At 57.8% G+C, this 15,718-nt stretch overlaps 1 protein-coding gene across 5 annotated transcripts in view; it reads left to right on the top strand.

Annotated features, from left to right (window-relative positions):
• The window catches only part of Cacna1h (calcium voltage-gated channel subunit alpha1 H), a 58,246-nt gene that overhangs the window by 39,543 nt on the left and 2,985 nt on the right, over positions 1-15,718 (top strand). For 3 of the 5 annotated variants that reach the window (XM_013121712.3, XM_040748329.1, XM_013121711.3), the window contains 25 exons: positions 658-1,447; positions 1,760-2,199; positions 3,818-3,969; positions 4,562-4,747; positions 5,165-5,282; positions 5,433-5,588; positions 5,767-5,857; positions 6,313-6,521; positions 7,371-7,793; positions 8,244-8,344; positions 8,503-8,626; positions 8,706-8,774; positions 8,868-9,052; positions 9,252-9,378; positions 9,567-9,692; positions 9,793-9,882; positions 10,073-10,265; positions 10,596-10,613; positions 11,736-11,887; positions 12,374-12,483; positions 12,642-12,775; positions 12,982-13,052; positions 14,219-14,297; positions 15,187-15,308; positions 15,395-15,640. In XM_013121712.3, the coding sequence (XP_012977166.2) occupies positions 658-1,447; positions 1,760-2,199; positions 3,818-3,969; positions 4,562-4,747; positions 5,165-5,282; positions 5,433-5,588; positions 5,767-5,857; positions 6,313-6,521; positions 7,371-7,793; positions 8,244-8,344; positions 8,503-8,626; positions 8,706-8,774; positions 8,868-9,052; positions 9,252-9,378; positions 9,567-9,692; positions 9,793-9,882; positions 10,073-10,265; positions 10,596-10,613; positions 11,736-11,887; positions 12,374-12,483; positions 12,642-12,775; positions 12,982-13,052; positions 14,219-14,297; positions 15,187-15,308; positions 15,395-15,640 (4,512 nt within the window). The remainder of the gene's footprint in view (positions 1-657; positions 1,448-1,759; positions 2,200-3,817; positions 3,970-4,561; positions 4,748-5,164; positions 5,283-5,432; positions 5,589-5,766; positions 5,858-6,312; positions 6,522-7,370; positions 7,794-8,243; positions 8,345-8,502; positions 8,627-8,705; positions 8,775-8,867; positions 9,053-9,251; positions 9,379-9,566; positions 9,693-9,792; positions 9,883-10,072; positions 10,266-10,595; positions 10,614-11,735; positions 11,888-12,373; positions 12,484-12,641; positions 12,776-12,981; positions 13,053-14,218; positions 14,298-15,186; positions 15,309-15,394; positions 15,641-15,718) is intronic. The other 2 variants (XM_040748331.1, XM_040748330.1) reach the window with 1 other exon arrangement.

Here is a 15,718-nt window from a genome sequence, read left to right as displayed (position 1 = left end):
AGGTGATGCCCAGAAGCTACAGAACAGTCAGTCCCAGCCCTCCACATTTTGTCTGCCCCCCCCAACACAGTCTCCCCATAACTAACATGACCTCCTAGCTCAGCCCCCTGCAGTGGGCATGGTCTCTGGCGGTCTCTCTCAGCGTCCATGACCCTACACTTCTCCAGCTCGTGCCCCCCATTAACATTCCCACCACACATAGTGCCCCCTAAAGTCTCCTCGTGTCCCTCAGTGTCCTGCGGTCCTCAGTTTAGCACATTGTTAGGTCATCAGACACAGGAGCTGCCTACAGAGACCCAGCAGGGAAGGGACGTCATACAGTTGTATTCTCAGACAGCCCCCATGGCAGGACATAGAGGAGAGCCTGTGCCAGGAGAACGGGCCGTAGGGACTGGCTGGGAAGGCCCCACAGAAGGACAGTGTGGCCATAGTGGAGAGGGTGTTGAGGACAAACCTGAGGAGCAAGAAGTCCTGCACGCAGGATCCCAAGGGAGGTCCCTGTCCCATTATCACACAGTTGCAAAATACCTATTTTGCTACCTATTGAACGCCTGGAACATTTCTGCTTAGAATATTGCGGCTAGGCCCCAGCCCCCAGAGCAGGTCCCGGTGGGGCTTAATCTGGAGCTGCTGGTGGTCACACGCCCCCTGCCACAGGTGGGCTCCTTCTTCATGATCAACCTGTGCTTGGTGGTGATAGCCACGCAGTTCTCGGAGACAAAGCAGAGGGAAAACCAGCTGATGCGTGAACAGCGGGCCCGCTACCTGTCCAACGACAGCACCCTGGCCAGCTTCTCAGAGCCCGGCAGCTGTTATGAAGAGCTCCTCAAGTATGTGGGCCACATCTTCCGCAAGGTTAAACGCCGTAGCCTGCGTCTTTACGCCCGCTGGCAGAGCCGCTGGCGTAAGAAGGTGGACCCCAGCAGCACTCTGCATGGCCAAGGCCCCGGGCGGCGGCCGCGGCGGCCAGGCAGGCGAGCGGCTTCCGTGCACCACCTGGTCTACCATCACCACCACCACCACCACCACCATTACCACTTCAGCCACAGTGGTCCACGTAGGCCCAGCCCAGAGCCCGGTGCCGGTGACACCAGGTTGGTCCGGGCCTGTGTGCCCCCCTCGCCGCCACCCCCAGGCCATGGGCCACCAGACTCTGAGTCTGTGCACAGTATCTACCATGCTGACTGCCATGTGGAGGGGCCGCAGGAAAGAGCCCGGGTGGCACACTCCATAGCCGCTGCTGCCAGTCTCAAGCTGGCCTCAGGTCTGGGCACCATGAACTACCCCACCATCCTGCCTTCAGGAGCAATCAACAGCAAAGGTGGCACCAGCCCACGACCCAAGGGGCTACGGGGGGCTGGAACCCCAGGGGCTGCAGCACGCAACCCTCTGAGCCTGGGCAGCCCCGGCCCCTATGAGAAGATCCAGCACGTGGTTGGGGAACAAGGTGAGGACCCAGCCCCACCGTGTGAAGGAAAGTCGGGGGGGAAGTACCCAGGCAAGGCTAGTCCTGGGCCCCAAGTGTTCTGGGCCTGCATCCCATTGCTCCTGCCTGGCCCCAAGAGGAACTAACTGTAAGGCCATTTTTGTGTATGGGACATAGTTCTGAAAGACTTAGGGTCCGCAGACTGTCCCTTTCTATGCGAGAAACCTAAAATGGGGGTTGTATAGGCGGGGAAATGAAGACCAGAAGCTTGGGGCGGCTAGACCCTGGGTGCTGCTGCAGGAACCTAACCACGCCTATGTCTTTGCCTCACAGGACTAGGCCGAGCCTCTAGCCACCTGTCCGGCCTGAGTGTGCCTTGCCCCCTGCCCAGCCCTCAGGCCGGCACGCTGACCTGTGAGCTGAAGAGCTGCCCGTATTGTGCCAGCGCCCTGGAGGACCCTGAGTTTGAGTTTAGTGGCTCAGAGAGTGGAGACTCAGATGCCCATGGAGTCTATGAGTTTACACAGGATGTACGACACGGGGATTGCCGGGACCCTGTGCAGCAGCCCAATGAAGTAAGCACACCAGGTCGTGGCAGTGAGAGACGGCGGCCACCTCGGCAGACAGCCTCACATCCAAGAGGACTAGGCCACCTCTGGGCTTCCTTCAGTGGCAAGCTGCGTCGAATCGTGGACAGCAAGTACTTCAACAGGGGCATCATGGCAGCCATCCTCGTCAACACGCTGAGCATGGGCGTTGAGTATCATGAGCAGGTGGGCCCCCTCCCTTGGGGCAAAGCAGGGCTGGGCTTGCAAGTTGATAAGCACCAGTGTTAGAAGCAGAAAGCAGCTTTTCCTAGGGTCTCTGTGGGTTGGCACTAGAGCTAGGGAGCTACCTGACCTGGGGCTTTTGTTCCGTCAGCAATTATGGTTCCTTAGACTGGGGTTCTTTTGGCTCTAGTTGAGCAGCTCCTGGCTATGGGAGTGATGGGTGGGCTGAGATCACCAGGGACTACCCTTAAGAGTGAGAGGGCCCAGAAGCACAGCAAGGGTCTCCACCCAGCTGCTCATCCCAGGGAGCAAGGTCTCTCCAAGTCTCCCTGGAGAGGAGCTCCCAAAACTCCCTCGGCTTCCCGGCCCTGTCTTTGGGGACCTGAGAGACTAGAAGGGATCGGCAGCGTGGCTGGCCCTTTGAGGAAGATCAAGGAGTACCTGGGCTCCTCACAAGCATGGGTGCTGCAAGCCTGCTCCTTCCTCAGCCCCAGGGACAACCACACTAGGAAAAACAAGGCAAAGCCTAGCAGGGCAGGCACTCCTGGGGGCCAGGAAGCTCCAGAAGCTCAGCCCACTTTTAGGGAATGGAGCGATTCCCTGGGGCTTCTGTCTCTTCTGTTTCTGGGCTTTTTCAGTTCCTTTTCCTCATCTTGGAGTAAGCAGAGGAAATCTAACCACTGCGGCCGTAGGCAGACCTGGGCAGGTGGTGCTAGGGTGAGGATAGGTCAACTCCATCTTGAAGAACCCATGAATACATGCATATGTGCAAACACTGCACATATCAGTCTCACTTATGCACATATGTGTGCACAAGTGTGCATGGATGCATACTGCAAATGCATGATTCCACTGTGTGCATGAAAATCATTTGCATGCATGTACATTGCACATGCTCAAGGCTCACCTGTGTACACAGAGGCTAGTGCACATGCATTTGCACTGTACACACAGATTCACCTATGAACACCGACATCGGTTCACCCGTGGTGGGGGCAGATGCATATGAACAAGTGTCTGCACATCAAGTGTCCGGTACAATGCATTTATGTTTGTGCTCTAATTGTGCTAGGGTACACACACCCAAACCTGTCTACCATGCAGGAGTACATGGGTATGCACACATGCAGCTCACAGTGGTACAGGTATAGGCAAACACACATGCACATACTCCTACACAGGCAGGAGTGTTCGCACACTCATTGTAAGAGACCTGCTGGGACTTCTGCAAAGGAAGAGGTGGGGGTGACTGTGGGTGCCAACACTGGTGTCTTGTGCCTCCATAGCCCATCCCGGGCCCCGGCACAATGCCTCAGACCTATCCTGTGTTCTCAGGGCCTCCAGAGGAAGGGGTGTTTGGGGAGACTTGGCAGCACTATTTTTTTCAGCTGTCATTAGTGGAAGATCAGGATGAGGACTGCCAGACTGGAAGAGCCAAATTGGCTTTCTGTGTAGAGGAGACATTCTCAGGTCCTAGTGTCCTCTTCCCAGGTAGTAGGCAGCTCTTCTAAGAGGCTGAGTAGCTGTTGGTCCCTTGCATTCTTGATACAGTGGATTTGCTTTGGCTTCTGGGTTCTGTGTCCCCAAAAGGGCAGGAATCATGGTGGTTTCTGACCCACAGCCTGATGAGCTGACCAATGCACTGGAGATAAGCAACATCGTGTTCACCAGCATGTTCGCCCTGGAGATGCTACTGAAGTTGCTAGCCTGTGGCCCACTAGGCTACATCCGGAACCCCTACAACATCTTTGACGGCATTGTTGTTATCATCAGGTAGGACCTATCCCCACCCAGGGCAGAGGTCCAGTGAGCCTCACTCAGTAGAGAGTAAAGCCTGCCATAGCTGGAAGGGTAAATGACAGAATACATAGAGGGCAGGGTGATGGAAATGAGAACCCTGGTCACTCACATAGTAGACCTGGTGGTCTAATCCCCACCTTGGAGCCTTGTCCACACTGTACAGTTGGTCAGCCATGTCTGTAGTGGGGCCGGCTTTCCGGCAGTCTAACACTGGTCCTGGGGTGGGAAGTGGCATTTGCAAGAGCAAAATGAGCACAGAATGATGGAACACTTGAGATTGGGGCCCAAATCCCTTCAGAGGAGGGTCTCGTACCTGGAAGGAATGAACTGAGCATACACATGAGGCCAACATGAAAGGCCAGGGTAGAAGGCCCTGTCACCAAGTCCCCTGACAGCTGGAAACTAGAGCTTCCCTGAGGCTGAGGATCTGCAGCAGATGGGGCTACTGTAGTTCCCAGGGTACCATGCTGCAGCTGGGCCTGCCCCCAGCTATGGGGTTGAACAGAAGCTATGGTGGCTCCCAGACTGGCCCTCCTGACCCTCATACTATCATCCCAACCCATAGCGTCTGGGAGATCGTGGGACAGGCAGATGGTGGCTTGTCTGTGCTCCGCACATTTCGGTTGCTACGGGTGCTGAAGCTGGTGCGCTTCCTGCCTGCCCTGCGGCGGCAGCTGGTGGTGCTCATGAGGACCATGGACAATGTGGCCACCTTCTGCATGCTACTCATGCTCTTCATCTTCATTTTCAGGTGGGTGGGGCCCAAGCATCCCCCTCGGGCAGCACTGATGTTAGGGCATTGGGAATGTGGGGGCGGGGTTCTGCTCTGTGGGTGCAGGGACGGAAGAGATAAGCTGGGCCCTGGGGATGGTGCTGGCTTCTAATGGAGTCTGCTTGGTGACTCCTGTGTGCCAGTCTTGCCACTTGGGGAGGGAGTGGGAGAGTGAGCATTCCACAGGCCACTGAAACTGGATGTCCTTGCCACTGTCCGAAGGCACTTTGGTAGCCTTTTGCCCACCCCTATAATGGTTAAGGCTTTTTCAGTTGTAGAGAAATTGTGGAGCCCCAGGGTTGGCCCTTACTGCAAAAGTAGGGTATGCTGAGGCTGGCAGCCAACTGAGGCAGAGGGGGTACTGGGCCCCTCCCACTCAGTGCCCATCCCCCTCAGCATCCTGGGAATGCACCTGTTTGGCTGTAAGTTCAGCCTGAAGACAGACTCTGGAGACACAGTCCCTGACAGGAAGAACTTCGACTCCCTGCTGTGGGCCATCGTCACTGTGTTCCAGGTACAGCCCCAGGTGTCCCCAGGACAGCCAGAGGTAAAGCCCCAAGGAACCCAGGGACTGTGGAGACCCCTGGCTCTATCCCCCAGGGAGGCTCAAGGGTCTCCTTGTGGGCCCAGAGCTACTTTCAACCCTGCAAACGCTCCCCTGCAGATCCTCACACAGGAAGACTGGAACGTGGTCCTCTACAACGGCATGGCTTCCACCTCCTCCTGGGCTGCCCTGTACTTTGTGGCCCTGATGACCTTTGGGAACTACGTGCTCTTCAACCTGCTGGTAGCCATCCTGGTGGAGGGCTTCCAGGCCGAGGTAAGGGGTGAATAAGAGAGCCGGGCATGGAGGCAGTCTTGCCACAGCAGACACATGTTCACACTGCAACCTCTGGGCCCACACATCCGCCTTGTGCTCCCAAACATGTGACTGGGGCTGGGTACAGAGCATCCTGCTGTGGGAGCATCACACGTAACCTTGTGTCGCATGGGTTCAGGGTGATGCCACCAGATCTGACACCGACGAGGACAAGACATCTACCCACTTGGAGGAAGATTTTGATAAGCTCAGAGATCTTCAGGCCACAGGTATATGCATAGATGGTGTAGACCAGTGGTTCTCAACCCTTTTTGGGGTCACAGATGTCCTGCAATCAGACATTTACATTACAATCCATAAGAATAGCAAAATTAGCCGGGCGGTGGTGGCACACGCCTTTAATCCCAGCACTCGGGAGGCAGAGGCAGGCGGATCTCTGTGAGTTCGAGGCCGGGCTGGATCGATAGCCTCCGAAACAATACAGAGAAACCCTGTCTCGTAAAAAAAAAAAAAAAAAAAAAAGGAATAGCAAAATTACATTTATAAAATAGCAACAAAAATAATTTTATGGCTGGGGGTCACCACAACATGAGGAACTGTATTAAAGGATTGCATCATTAGGAGGGTTGAGAACCACTGGCATAGACTGAGGCAGAGTTCTGGTGGGTAGGTTTCTACTGCTGAGACCTCTGGAGGCTCAGACAGCCCCTTCATTCATCCCTAGAGATGAAGATGTACTCCCTGGCTGTGACCCCTAATGGGCACCTCGAGGGCCGGGGCAGCCTGCCGCCGCCTCTCATCACGCACACGGCGGCTACACCTATGCCCACACCAAAGAGCTCCCCACACCTGGATGTGGCCCATGTTCTCCTGGACTCACAGCACAGCAGCAGTGGCTCTGTGGACCCCCAACCGGGGGACCAGAAGTCTCTGGTAGGGACCAACCCCAGCCCCTGAGATAAGGGAGGGTCCCATAACACCCCAGCCCTGTCCGAGACTGAGGGTCAGGGCCACTCTGTTCCTGGAAGCTAAGGTAGCTATTCCTATGAGACAAGCCTGGAGCCACGAGAGAAGAATGAATGTGTGTTATGATCCCTCTTGCTTGCAGCTGTGCAAAAGTACAGTAGAAGATAAGAGCTGGCCAAGCACAGGGCACACCAGAGGGACAAGGGGGCCGATAGAGACTTTTAAAAGCCACCTGGGAAACTGACAAATGGGCCAGGCTGAGGGTCCGTGGGTCGTGGAGGATGTGGCAGCTCACACCTAGAGTGCCTGGTGATGGCTTCCCATGGCTTCTGAGACCCTGAGAAGGATCAAGTGAGGGTGTACAGAGACAGTGGCTAGACCGTGTGGAGAAGATTATGTCTGATGGAGAAATCAGAATCTTGGGGTGAGCCACTTAGCACAGCTTGTCAGTCACTTGCCAGGGGGTTCTGAGAGACAGACAGAGACAGGATAGAGGAGAGCAAGGCTCAGCTCCAGTGAGACCCTGGAGGTGAGGATGAGTCTGGAGACCCCTTGAGTGGTGTAGAGAGGAGACCTGGGCTATGGCTCTAACCATGCCCAGCCAAGTCAGGTATTACCTGAAGGGGGAACATTGGCAGTGCCCTGGCAGAGTGCTTTGCCTAGCCATGCATGGCCAGGCATACAGCAAGTGTTTCATAGATGCCCCATGATGGCAGCTGACAGTAACATCTTGGGACAGGCCCTCCCACCCCAGAAACTGGGGTATGTGATGATCCTCGGGCCTGTACCAGTCTGCTCATTCCCTGTCACCCTCAGGCCAGCCTCCGCAGCTCCCCGTGTGCCCCATGGGGCCCCAACAGTGCTGGGAGCAGCCGGCGCTCCAGCTGGAACAGCCTGGGCCGCGCACCCAGCCTCAAGCGCCGCAGCCAGTGTGGGGAGCGTGAGTCCCTGCTGTCTGGCGAGGGAAAGGGCAGCACAGATGATGAGGCTGAGGACAGTAAACCAGGCACAAGGACCCACCCGGGAGCCTCGCCTGGGCCCCGTGCCACCCCCCTGCAGCGGGCCGAGTCATTGGACCACCACAGCGCTCTGGACCTGTGTCCCCCACGGCCTGCTGCCCTCCTACCCACCAAGTTCCATGACTGCAATGGGCAGATGATGGCCCTGCCCAGTGAGTTCTTCCTGCGAATCGACAGCCACAAGGAGGACATGGCCGAGTTTGATGATGACATAGAGGATGTGAGTGGGTGAAATAAGGTGGTGCACGGGCTACCCCAGAGCCGTTTCCATCCCTCTCCGGTAGTGACTGAAGGCAGAGTGCTAACCACATCCACAGTTATCCCAGCTCCTGTCTCGGTTAGAAGGGAAGGGAGCAGGTGAGTCGGGGCAGGTGTCTAGTTTGTCTCAGGCTAGGAGCTGCCTGCCATTGGAGGCCAGGCTCCTCATGGTCAGGCGCTGCCTCTGTGGTTGAAGAAGAGAGGTGGTCACCACAAACAGCAGTTGATTGGCTGAGCCTGGCTTGGGAGCCTGTCAACTCCTCCATTCCCGTGGCTCCCAGCCTGGCTACCCTCCCGTTGCCCGGGTGGGCAGTAGCAAGAAAGGCTGTCCTGAGGTGGGAGGGTCAGAGTGGTCCTGCGCTAAAGCAGCGAGAGGAGGCTACTGTGACGCAGAAGCTGCCTCTATCCCCAGAGCTGCTGCTACCGTCTGCACAAAGTGCTCGAACCCTATGCTCCCCAGTGGTGCCGCAGCCGGGAGTCCTGGGCCCTGTACCTCTTCCCACCACAGAACAGGTGAGCTGGGTTAAATCCAACAGCCACTGAGGCTTCACCCTACTGGGAGGGTAGAGCAAGCCCAAACTGACCCACCCATGGTCAAGCACTTCATCTCAGGCGACGTGAAAAGACACTGAGTCTGTTTGGGGGTCTTCTCACCTCGGCTGCCTCCTCAGGCTACGAGTCTCCTGCCAGAAAGTCATCGCACACAAAATGTTTGACCATGTGGTCCTTGTCTTCATCTTCCTCAACTGCATCACCATTGCCCTGGAGAGACCAGACATTGACCCAGGCAGCACCGTGAGTCCCTGAACATAGCCGGCCCCCGGGTGGGACAGGGTCAGGTGGACTTGGACCTCCCACTGGTCTCTCCCTGCAGGAGAGGGCCTTCCTCAGCGTCTCCAACTACATCTTCACAGCCATCTTCGTGGTAGAGATGATGGTGAAGGTACTGATGTCCCCCTTCCCCTCAGGTCCCTGCCCCACCCTACCCTGTCCTGGGACCCTCTGCCAAGCCTATATGTGACTGTCTCTCCCCCAGGTGGTAGCCCTGGGACTGCTGTGGGGTGAGCATGCCTACCTGCAGAGCAGCTGGAATGTGCTGGATGGGCTTCTTGTCCTGGTGTCCCTGGTTGACATCATCGTGGCCATGGCCTCAGCTGGTGGTGCCAAGATCCTGGGCGTCCTGCGTGTGCTGCGCCTGCTTCGGACCCTGCGGCCTCTGAGGTGGGGGGGGGGTGTGGGGCCGGGGGCCACCCATATATACCCAGAAAGAACCCAGAAGCCCAGCCCCACCTCTGCCCAACTGTATGGCTCTCAGCCATACACTCACATCACCTCAGGGCCTTTGCATGTGCCCTTGCTTCTACCCGCTGGTTGCCCTCATAGGCGCACCCAACGGCATATCCCCTTTGCCTGGGTGCAGGGTCATCAGCCGAGCTCCGGGCCTCAAGCTGGTTGTAGAGACTCTGATATCATCACTCAGGCCCATTGGGAACATCGTCCTCATCTGCTGCGCCTTCTTCATTATCTTTGGCATCCTCGGGGTGCAGGTGTGTGGCCCCGGCTTGTCCAGAGTCTGCCCCCACCCTAGGCTTCTGCTCCCCACTGGTGGGATGTGTCCTGTCCTCCATGGTGGGTGGTCAGCACGTCAAGTTTGGAATCCAAGAGGCCTGAGGTAGGCAGGTCTGTGGGCAGTGATTGGGCCAGGCTCCCTGGAGTGACAGCTCCTTCTGGTCAGCTTTTCAAGGGCAAATTCTACTACTGCGAGGGCACAGATACCAGGAATATCACCACCAAGGCCGAGTGCCATGCTGCCCATTACCGCTGGGTGAGGCGCAAGTACAACTTTGACAACCTGGGCCAGGTTGGTATGGAATGCGTGCAGTATGGCTATGGAGGTGTCTAGGGGTGTGGCAACATGGCTACGGTCCTATCTTGCCAGTGACCCTTGCCCTGCTGCACAGGCGCTGATGTCCCTGTTTGTGCTGTCATCCAAGGATGGCTGGGTGAACATCATGTATGATGGGCTTGACGCCGTGGGCATTGACCAGCAGGTATGCAAGTCTGAGACGGCTCTCATGGGCAACCGTGAGCAAACCGCGCATGTCTTTGGGATTGGGTCGGGTCATCTCAGAAGCCTTCCCCAGGACTCTGGTCTGCCCTGGTGCAGTCCCTTCCTACCCACAGGGAGGGCTTCTGGGCAAGAAGGCGATGGTCAAGGGCCCTCCTCCTTGTGTGCTGCAGCCCGTGCAGAACCACAACCCCTGGATGCTGCTGTACTTCATCTCCTTCCTGCTCATCGTCAGCTTCTTCGTGCTTAACATGTTTGTGGGTGTGGTGGTGGAGAACTTCCACAAGTGCCGGCAGCACCAGGAGGCTGAGGAGGCACGGCGGCGTGAGGAGAAACGGCTGCGGCGCCTGGAGAGGAGGCGCAGGAGTAAGGCGGCCCCCAAGGTGGAGGGTCGGTACCTGAACGCATGCTGTGTGGCACCCAGCTCTGGGCCCGCAGCCCCCGGCCCAGATGGCTCTGCACGTGGCCACCTTGCATGGGAGCCAGGCCGTGGAAGAGGGGCCAGCTGGAGTGAGCAGCTGGGGTGCCTGCCATGACAGGATGCAGGATACCCCGTGAGGGCTCAGGAGGTAGATGGGACCCTCCCAGGCCTCTCATGAATTGGAGTCAGGACAGTGGGCCCTAGCTTGGGAGCAAGAAGGGCTTCCCACACAGTGTCCCCACCACAGCCACTCAGACGTGTCCTTGTTTTTCCAGGCACTTTCCCCAACCCAGGTACCTGCCCTGCCGTGCATGCTCAGCCTGCTGCTGCCGCTGCTGCTGCTGCTGCAGTGGGGAAGATGGGTGTCACAGGCCTCCAGGGGCCACCTCAGGGTGGGGCACAAGAGCCAGGGTGCTGCCAGAGGGTGGGAGGAAGGTCAATGGCTTGCCCACCAGTGTCCATGTTGCTGGCCCTGCCCTTGCTTGACCTTCCTTGTGGCTAGCATGTACACATGTCTGTTGTGCCCAGGGGACAAGGTCCATCCTCGTTCCCCCAGGCTTCATGGCTGCTCCCTGGTGTCTCAGCTGGCTGTCGGCCCCCCTGGCTGCTTGCACTGAGCTGAGTTCGCTGATAACTGCACGTTGGGCTGAGGAGCATGTGGGTCCAGGGTGGGATGGTTGCCCATCAGACCCTGCTCTTTCAGACCATGGCCTTCAGCCCCCAAGTGTGTGGTTCTAGGCCGAGGTGGGTTCTGGGGCGCAGGGTGGCTAAGACCCTCATCAGTGGGACCCTGAGAGGACTGCTGCTGCAGCCTCAGCACTTAGTGTAGATAACCCTGTGGGGAGGAGTACCTCAGGGTACCTGTCCTGACCTCAGCCTCAGGTTCTCCTGTTACTCATCCCAAGCGACAGGTGGTCACTAGTGGCCCCTTGGAGGCTGGGAGGAGCCGGGGATGGCTTCTTTGTCATCTCTGTCCAAGTGGAGCCTGCAGAGCCCAGACAGGGAGATGACTCTACCTTATCAGCAAGATGTCTAAACCCCAGTGTCAGCATGTGGTTGATGAAGAGGACAGTCCCTCTGCTCCCCAGACTGCCCCCCTCTGCTCCCCACTAAAGAATGGGGTCTGGGCAGGCAAGATAGGGAGGCTGGGGTGGCTCATGCCCCCTGGACACTGTTGGGGGCCCCAGTCCTGCTCCCTGGGTAACATGGCCTCATGGGTACCTCTGAATCAGAACATGCCTTTCTTAAAAGAATCTTCCCTCCTCCAGCCTGGTCCAGGGGCCACCCGGCCAGGTTGAGGCCCTGCCTGCCACGTCCCCACACTTAAAGGACAGGGCCTTCGTATGCCAGAATGGGAGGGATTGCAGAGGCAGTCCCTCAGCGTCGGGTTGCTCAGTGGCTCCCCTTCTCCACAGAGGCGCAGCGCCGGCCGTACTACGCAGACTATTCCCATACGCGCCGCTCCATCCACTCGCTCTGCACCAGCCACTATCTGGACCTCTTCATCACCTTCATCATCTGCCTCAACGTCATCACCATGTCCATGGAGCACTACAACCAGCCCAAGGTGGCCAGAGGCAGGGGTTGAACTGGGAAGAGGACCCCCCGCAAGGGTGGGAGGGACATGGAGCTTGTGTTCCAACACAAGATTAGGAGCTGAAACCCACCGGGGCCCTGCCTGCAGGTGTGGACGCTATTATGTGGATCCCAAAGCAGGAGGGGCTGGCCAGAGACCTCAGGTCTGAGGGCCGTTGTCCTTTTCATCACCCTCCATGGACTTGCTCTGTGTACCCCTCAGGGAGTGCAGGTTCTCTGCAGCAGAGCCTTTTAGTGGAAACACACCCGACCTGTGGAAAATTCCATCCACTCATCAGGGCTGAGGACAGGGACTACCCTGGTTCCTCCCTTTCATAAAGTCCTCAGCCTGCTCACAGGGTCACTGGGTGACGACCTCGGGCATGCCACGGGTGTTGTGGAGTTGGCACTGAGGGAGCAAGGCGATGGGGCAGCTAGGAGCCACAGGGCACTTCAGCCAGCTCTCCTCTGTCCCCAGTCTCTGGATGAGGCCCTCAAGTACTGCAACTACGTCTTTACCATTGTCTTCGTCTTTGAGGCTGCACTGAAGCTGGTGGCCTTTGGGTTCCGGAGGTTCTTCAAGGACAGGTGTGTGGTCTTGGATGCAGGGCAGGTCAGGGCCGCAGGTGGCCTGGGACAGGCTGCAGGTGGTAGGGAGAAGGCTCTTTTCCCTTCTGGGTGAGCTTTGGCTGAGCTGCAGCTACTCCAAGCCATGGCCACACTAAGCTTCACCCATGGCTGGCCAGGTGGAACCAGCTGGACTTGGCCATAGTCCTCCTGTCCATCATGGGCATTGCGCTGGAGGAAATTGAGATGAATGCTGCCCTGCCCATCAACCCCACCATCATCCGCATCATGCGCGTGCTTCGCATCGCCCGTGGTAGGTGGCCTCTGTGTGCCCTGTCCAGGCTGTACCTAGGCTGTCTAGGATGGGCTACAGACAGGCTCCGTCTTTAGCTGATGCCTGGGACATCTGCAGCCAGAGGGAACCCTGGTCTGTAGATAGAAAATGAAGGGGAATGGTGTCCAGGGTGCCCTGGGCCGTTGGGTCAGCTTGGCCCTGCTGACACTCGGCTCCTGCCCTAGTGCTGAAGCTACTGAAGATGGCCACAGGCATGCGTGCCCTGCTGGATACTGTGGTTCAAGCTCTGCCTCAGGTAGGTTGGAGTCCAGCACCCCTGAAGACCACCACAAGTCTTCAGGAAACAAGCTTCAGAGTGGCCATGGCCATGGCCCCTGCTTGCTTGCTCTGACCTGAGGCCACGGTCATGCCTGAACGTTTGGCTCAGCTGATCTGGAAGAGGTTGGAGATGGCATCCCACCTTGGCCTCAGGCTTTGGGCAAGAGCATTAGTGACAGCTGGTCCACATGGGAGGTAAGGGGCCACAGCAAGGCCAGCAGGGTCCAAGGTGAGCTTGCCAGTGGGGACAGAGGACTCCACTGGTAGCTTCTGAGCCAATGCAGAAGAGAATCCTGAATTTCTGCACCTTCAGCCTTACCCCAATCCTTCCTATCCCTGGACTGCAGAATCCGTCTTCACTGTTCAGCCCGATCTGCATCAGGAACACACTTGCACACATACTCTCCAGCCCAACGTGCTGCCTGGCCACCCCTGCACCTGTGCCCATCCTCCAGCTGACAGACCTCCATTCAGCGAGTTCCTGTCCACCTGTCCCCCCAGCCACTCACTCAGCCGACTGCCACTCTGTCTGACATGTACCTTACACCCATGTGCCCACTCTCCAGCTCCCTGCACTTCCTGTCTCCATCTTGCCTGCTGGCCTCAGCAGCATTTTGAACCCCATCTGAGTGACTTCCATCATTTTTGCTGTCGGGGGGAGGGGGTCAGTGACGGAGGCCTGGGTAATGCCTTGAAAAGGGGCGGGAGTAGATGCTGGGGTGTGGTGTGTGCAGGTGCTGGGTGGCAGGTTCTCCTAGGTGGTTGTGTGAGATCCCTCCTGGCGCCCCTGTCCATGGAGTACCAACCCAGTGTGGGGACTCTGAGGTGGCCTCTCCATGTGGTAGGCATGATCCCTGAGTGGGGCCCCTCTATGTGTTGAGGGAAAGACTGAGAAAAGCAGCTCCCAGGGGCAGCTGGGAGAACAAAGTAGGCGTTGAGAGCCGTGGAGGAGCAGAGGCTAGCTTACAGAGCGATTCCGAGCCAGGACAGAGAGCCTCTGAGGATGGGTGCTGCTCCAGTCCCAGCGAGGCCACAGGGCCCAAGTGGAATTGTAGCCGGGGCCCCTCTCCGTGCTGGGAGCGGTGGGGCGGGGCAGAGCAGGCTAGCACGGGGCTGACATTGTTCTGCTTCTCTCTTGTGTAGGTAGGGAACCTTGGTCTTCTTTTCATGCTCCTGTTTTTTATCTATGCTGCCCTGGGAGTGGAGCTGTTTGGGAGGCTAGGTGAGTGTGACCACTCTGTGCCTCTCCCACAAGGTGATAGCGGTCCCCGGGAAGGTGGCTCTTGTCTCTGTCCCACCCCACCTCCCCACAGGGTACTGGCCTAGATCAAGTAGGCCACAAGCATTCTAGTGTGTCCTCAGCCTGCCTGACCCCCTTCACCTCGCCGGCCCAGTGCTTAGAGCAGGTACACATACTCAGCACCTGTGCACACAGACATGCCCACTAGGAAGCATACCCCCAGATCTGTGATGCCCATGTCTGCACTCCGGCCCTGGAAGACATGCACACACTAGCACATACCTATGCCTCACCCTGAACACTGTCCCCAGGAAAGGTTGCCAGTGATGCCTTCTGTATTGTTACCTAAGACAAGTCTGAAGCCTTATTCTGCCTAGGCTGGGGCATGTTGGGAACTGTTCCACTCTTCCACTAGCTACGGGGTTCTTCTGGGGCCGACGTGGACCCCAGTTGGACAGAGGCCATGCAGGTTGTCACAGAAATGTTGTCTGCTCACCCAGAGAGCTGAGTTCAGGCATGACTCCCACTCAGTTATCACACACATTCACAGCAAATGTTTACAAAATAATCATTTCTTCCCTGCCTCCAAGTCTTCCAAGATAGGTCTGGTGGCCAGCCAGGCTTGGCAGCCAGACCACCTTGTGCCCCCAGGGAACCCAATTGCTTGGTATATGCCAGCCACAAGCAGAGAGGCCAGGCCTAAGGCTTGGGGGCGCTTAGGGGCTCAGATAGTGCTGTGTAGTGAGGACAAGTCAGTGTAGGACAGAAGCCTGGGCCCCGGGTTCGAAGCACCCCCCCCAGCCAGCCCCATGTGGGAGTCCCAGTCTCACAGAGGCAGGGGTGCTGAGTGGGCCGGGACTCTTCCTTCCAGAGTGCAGTGAGGACAATCCCTGTGAGGGCCTGAGCAGGCACGCTACCTTCACCAACTTTGGCATGGCCTTCCTCACACTGTTCCGAGTGTCCACCGGGGACAACTGGAATGGGATCATGAAGGTAACTGTGGGCCCGCTCCTCCCTTCCCTGCTTCCTGGCTCTGGCAGGGAGGGAAGACAGAGCCGTGACCCTGCCGCCCACCCCAGGACACTCTACGTGAATGTGCCCGTGAGGACAAGCACTGCCTCAGCTACCTGCCCGCACTCTCACCCGTCTACTTCGTCACGTTCGTGCTGGTTGCCCAGTTTGTGCTGGTCAATGTGGTGGTGGCCGTGCTCATGAAACACCTGGAGGAGAGCAACAAGGAGGCCCGCGAGGACGCTGAGATGGACGCCGAGATTGAGCTGGAGATGGCCCAGGGGCCCACAGCCCAACCCCCGTCTGCAGCACCGGTAAGGCTTCCTGGGGGCCCAGGGTGGTCCCAGGGCTTCTGGGATGCTGCTGAGCTGATAAGCAGTTTTCCTCACCAC

This window comes from Mesocricetus auratus, unplaced genomic scaffold (genome assembly GCF_017639785.1).
Source record: "Mesocricetus auratus isolate SY011 unplaced genomic scaffold, BCM_Maur_2.0 Super-Scaffold_100007, whole genome shotgun sequence".
Classification (NCBI taxonomy): Eukaryota; Metazoa; Chordata; class Mammalia; order Rodentia; family Cricetidae; genus Mesocricetus; species Mesocricetus auratus.
Note: the sequence above shows the minus strand (reverse complement) of the source record. Positions and strands in the feature narration are given on the sequence as shown.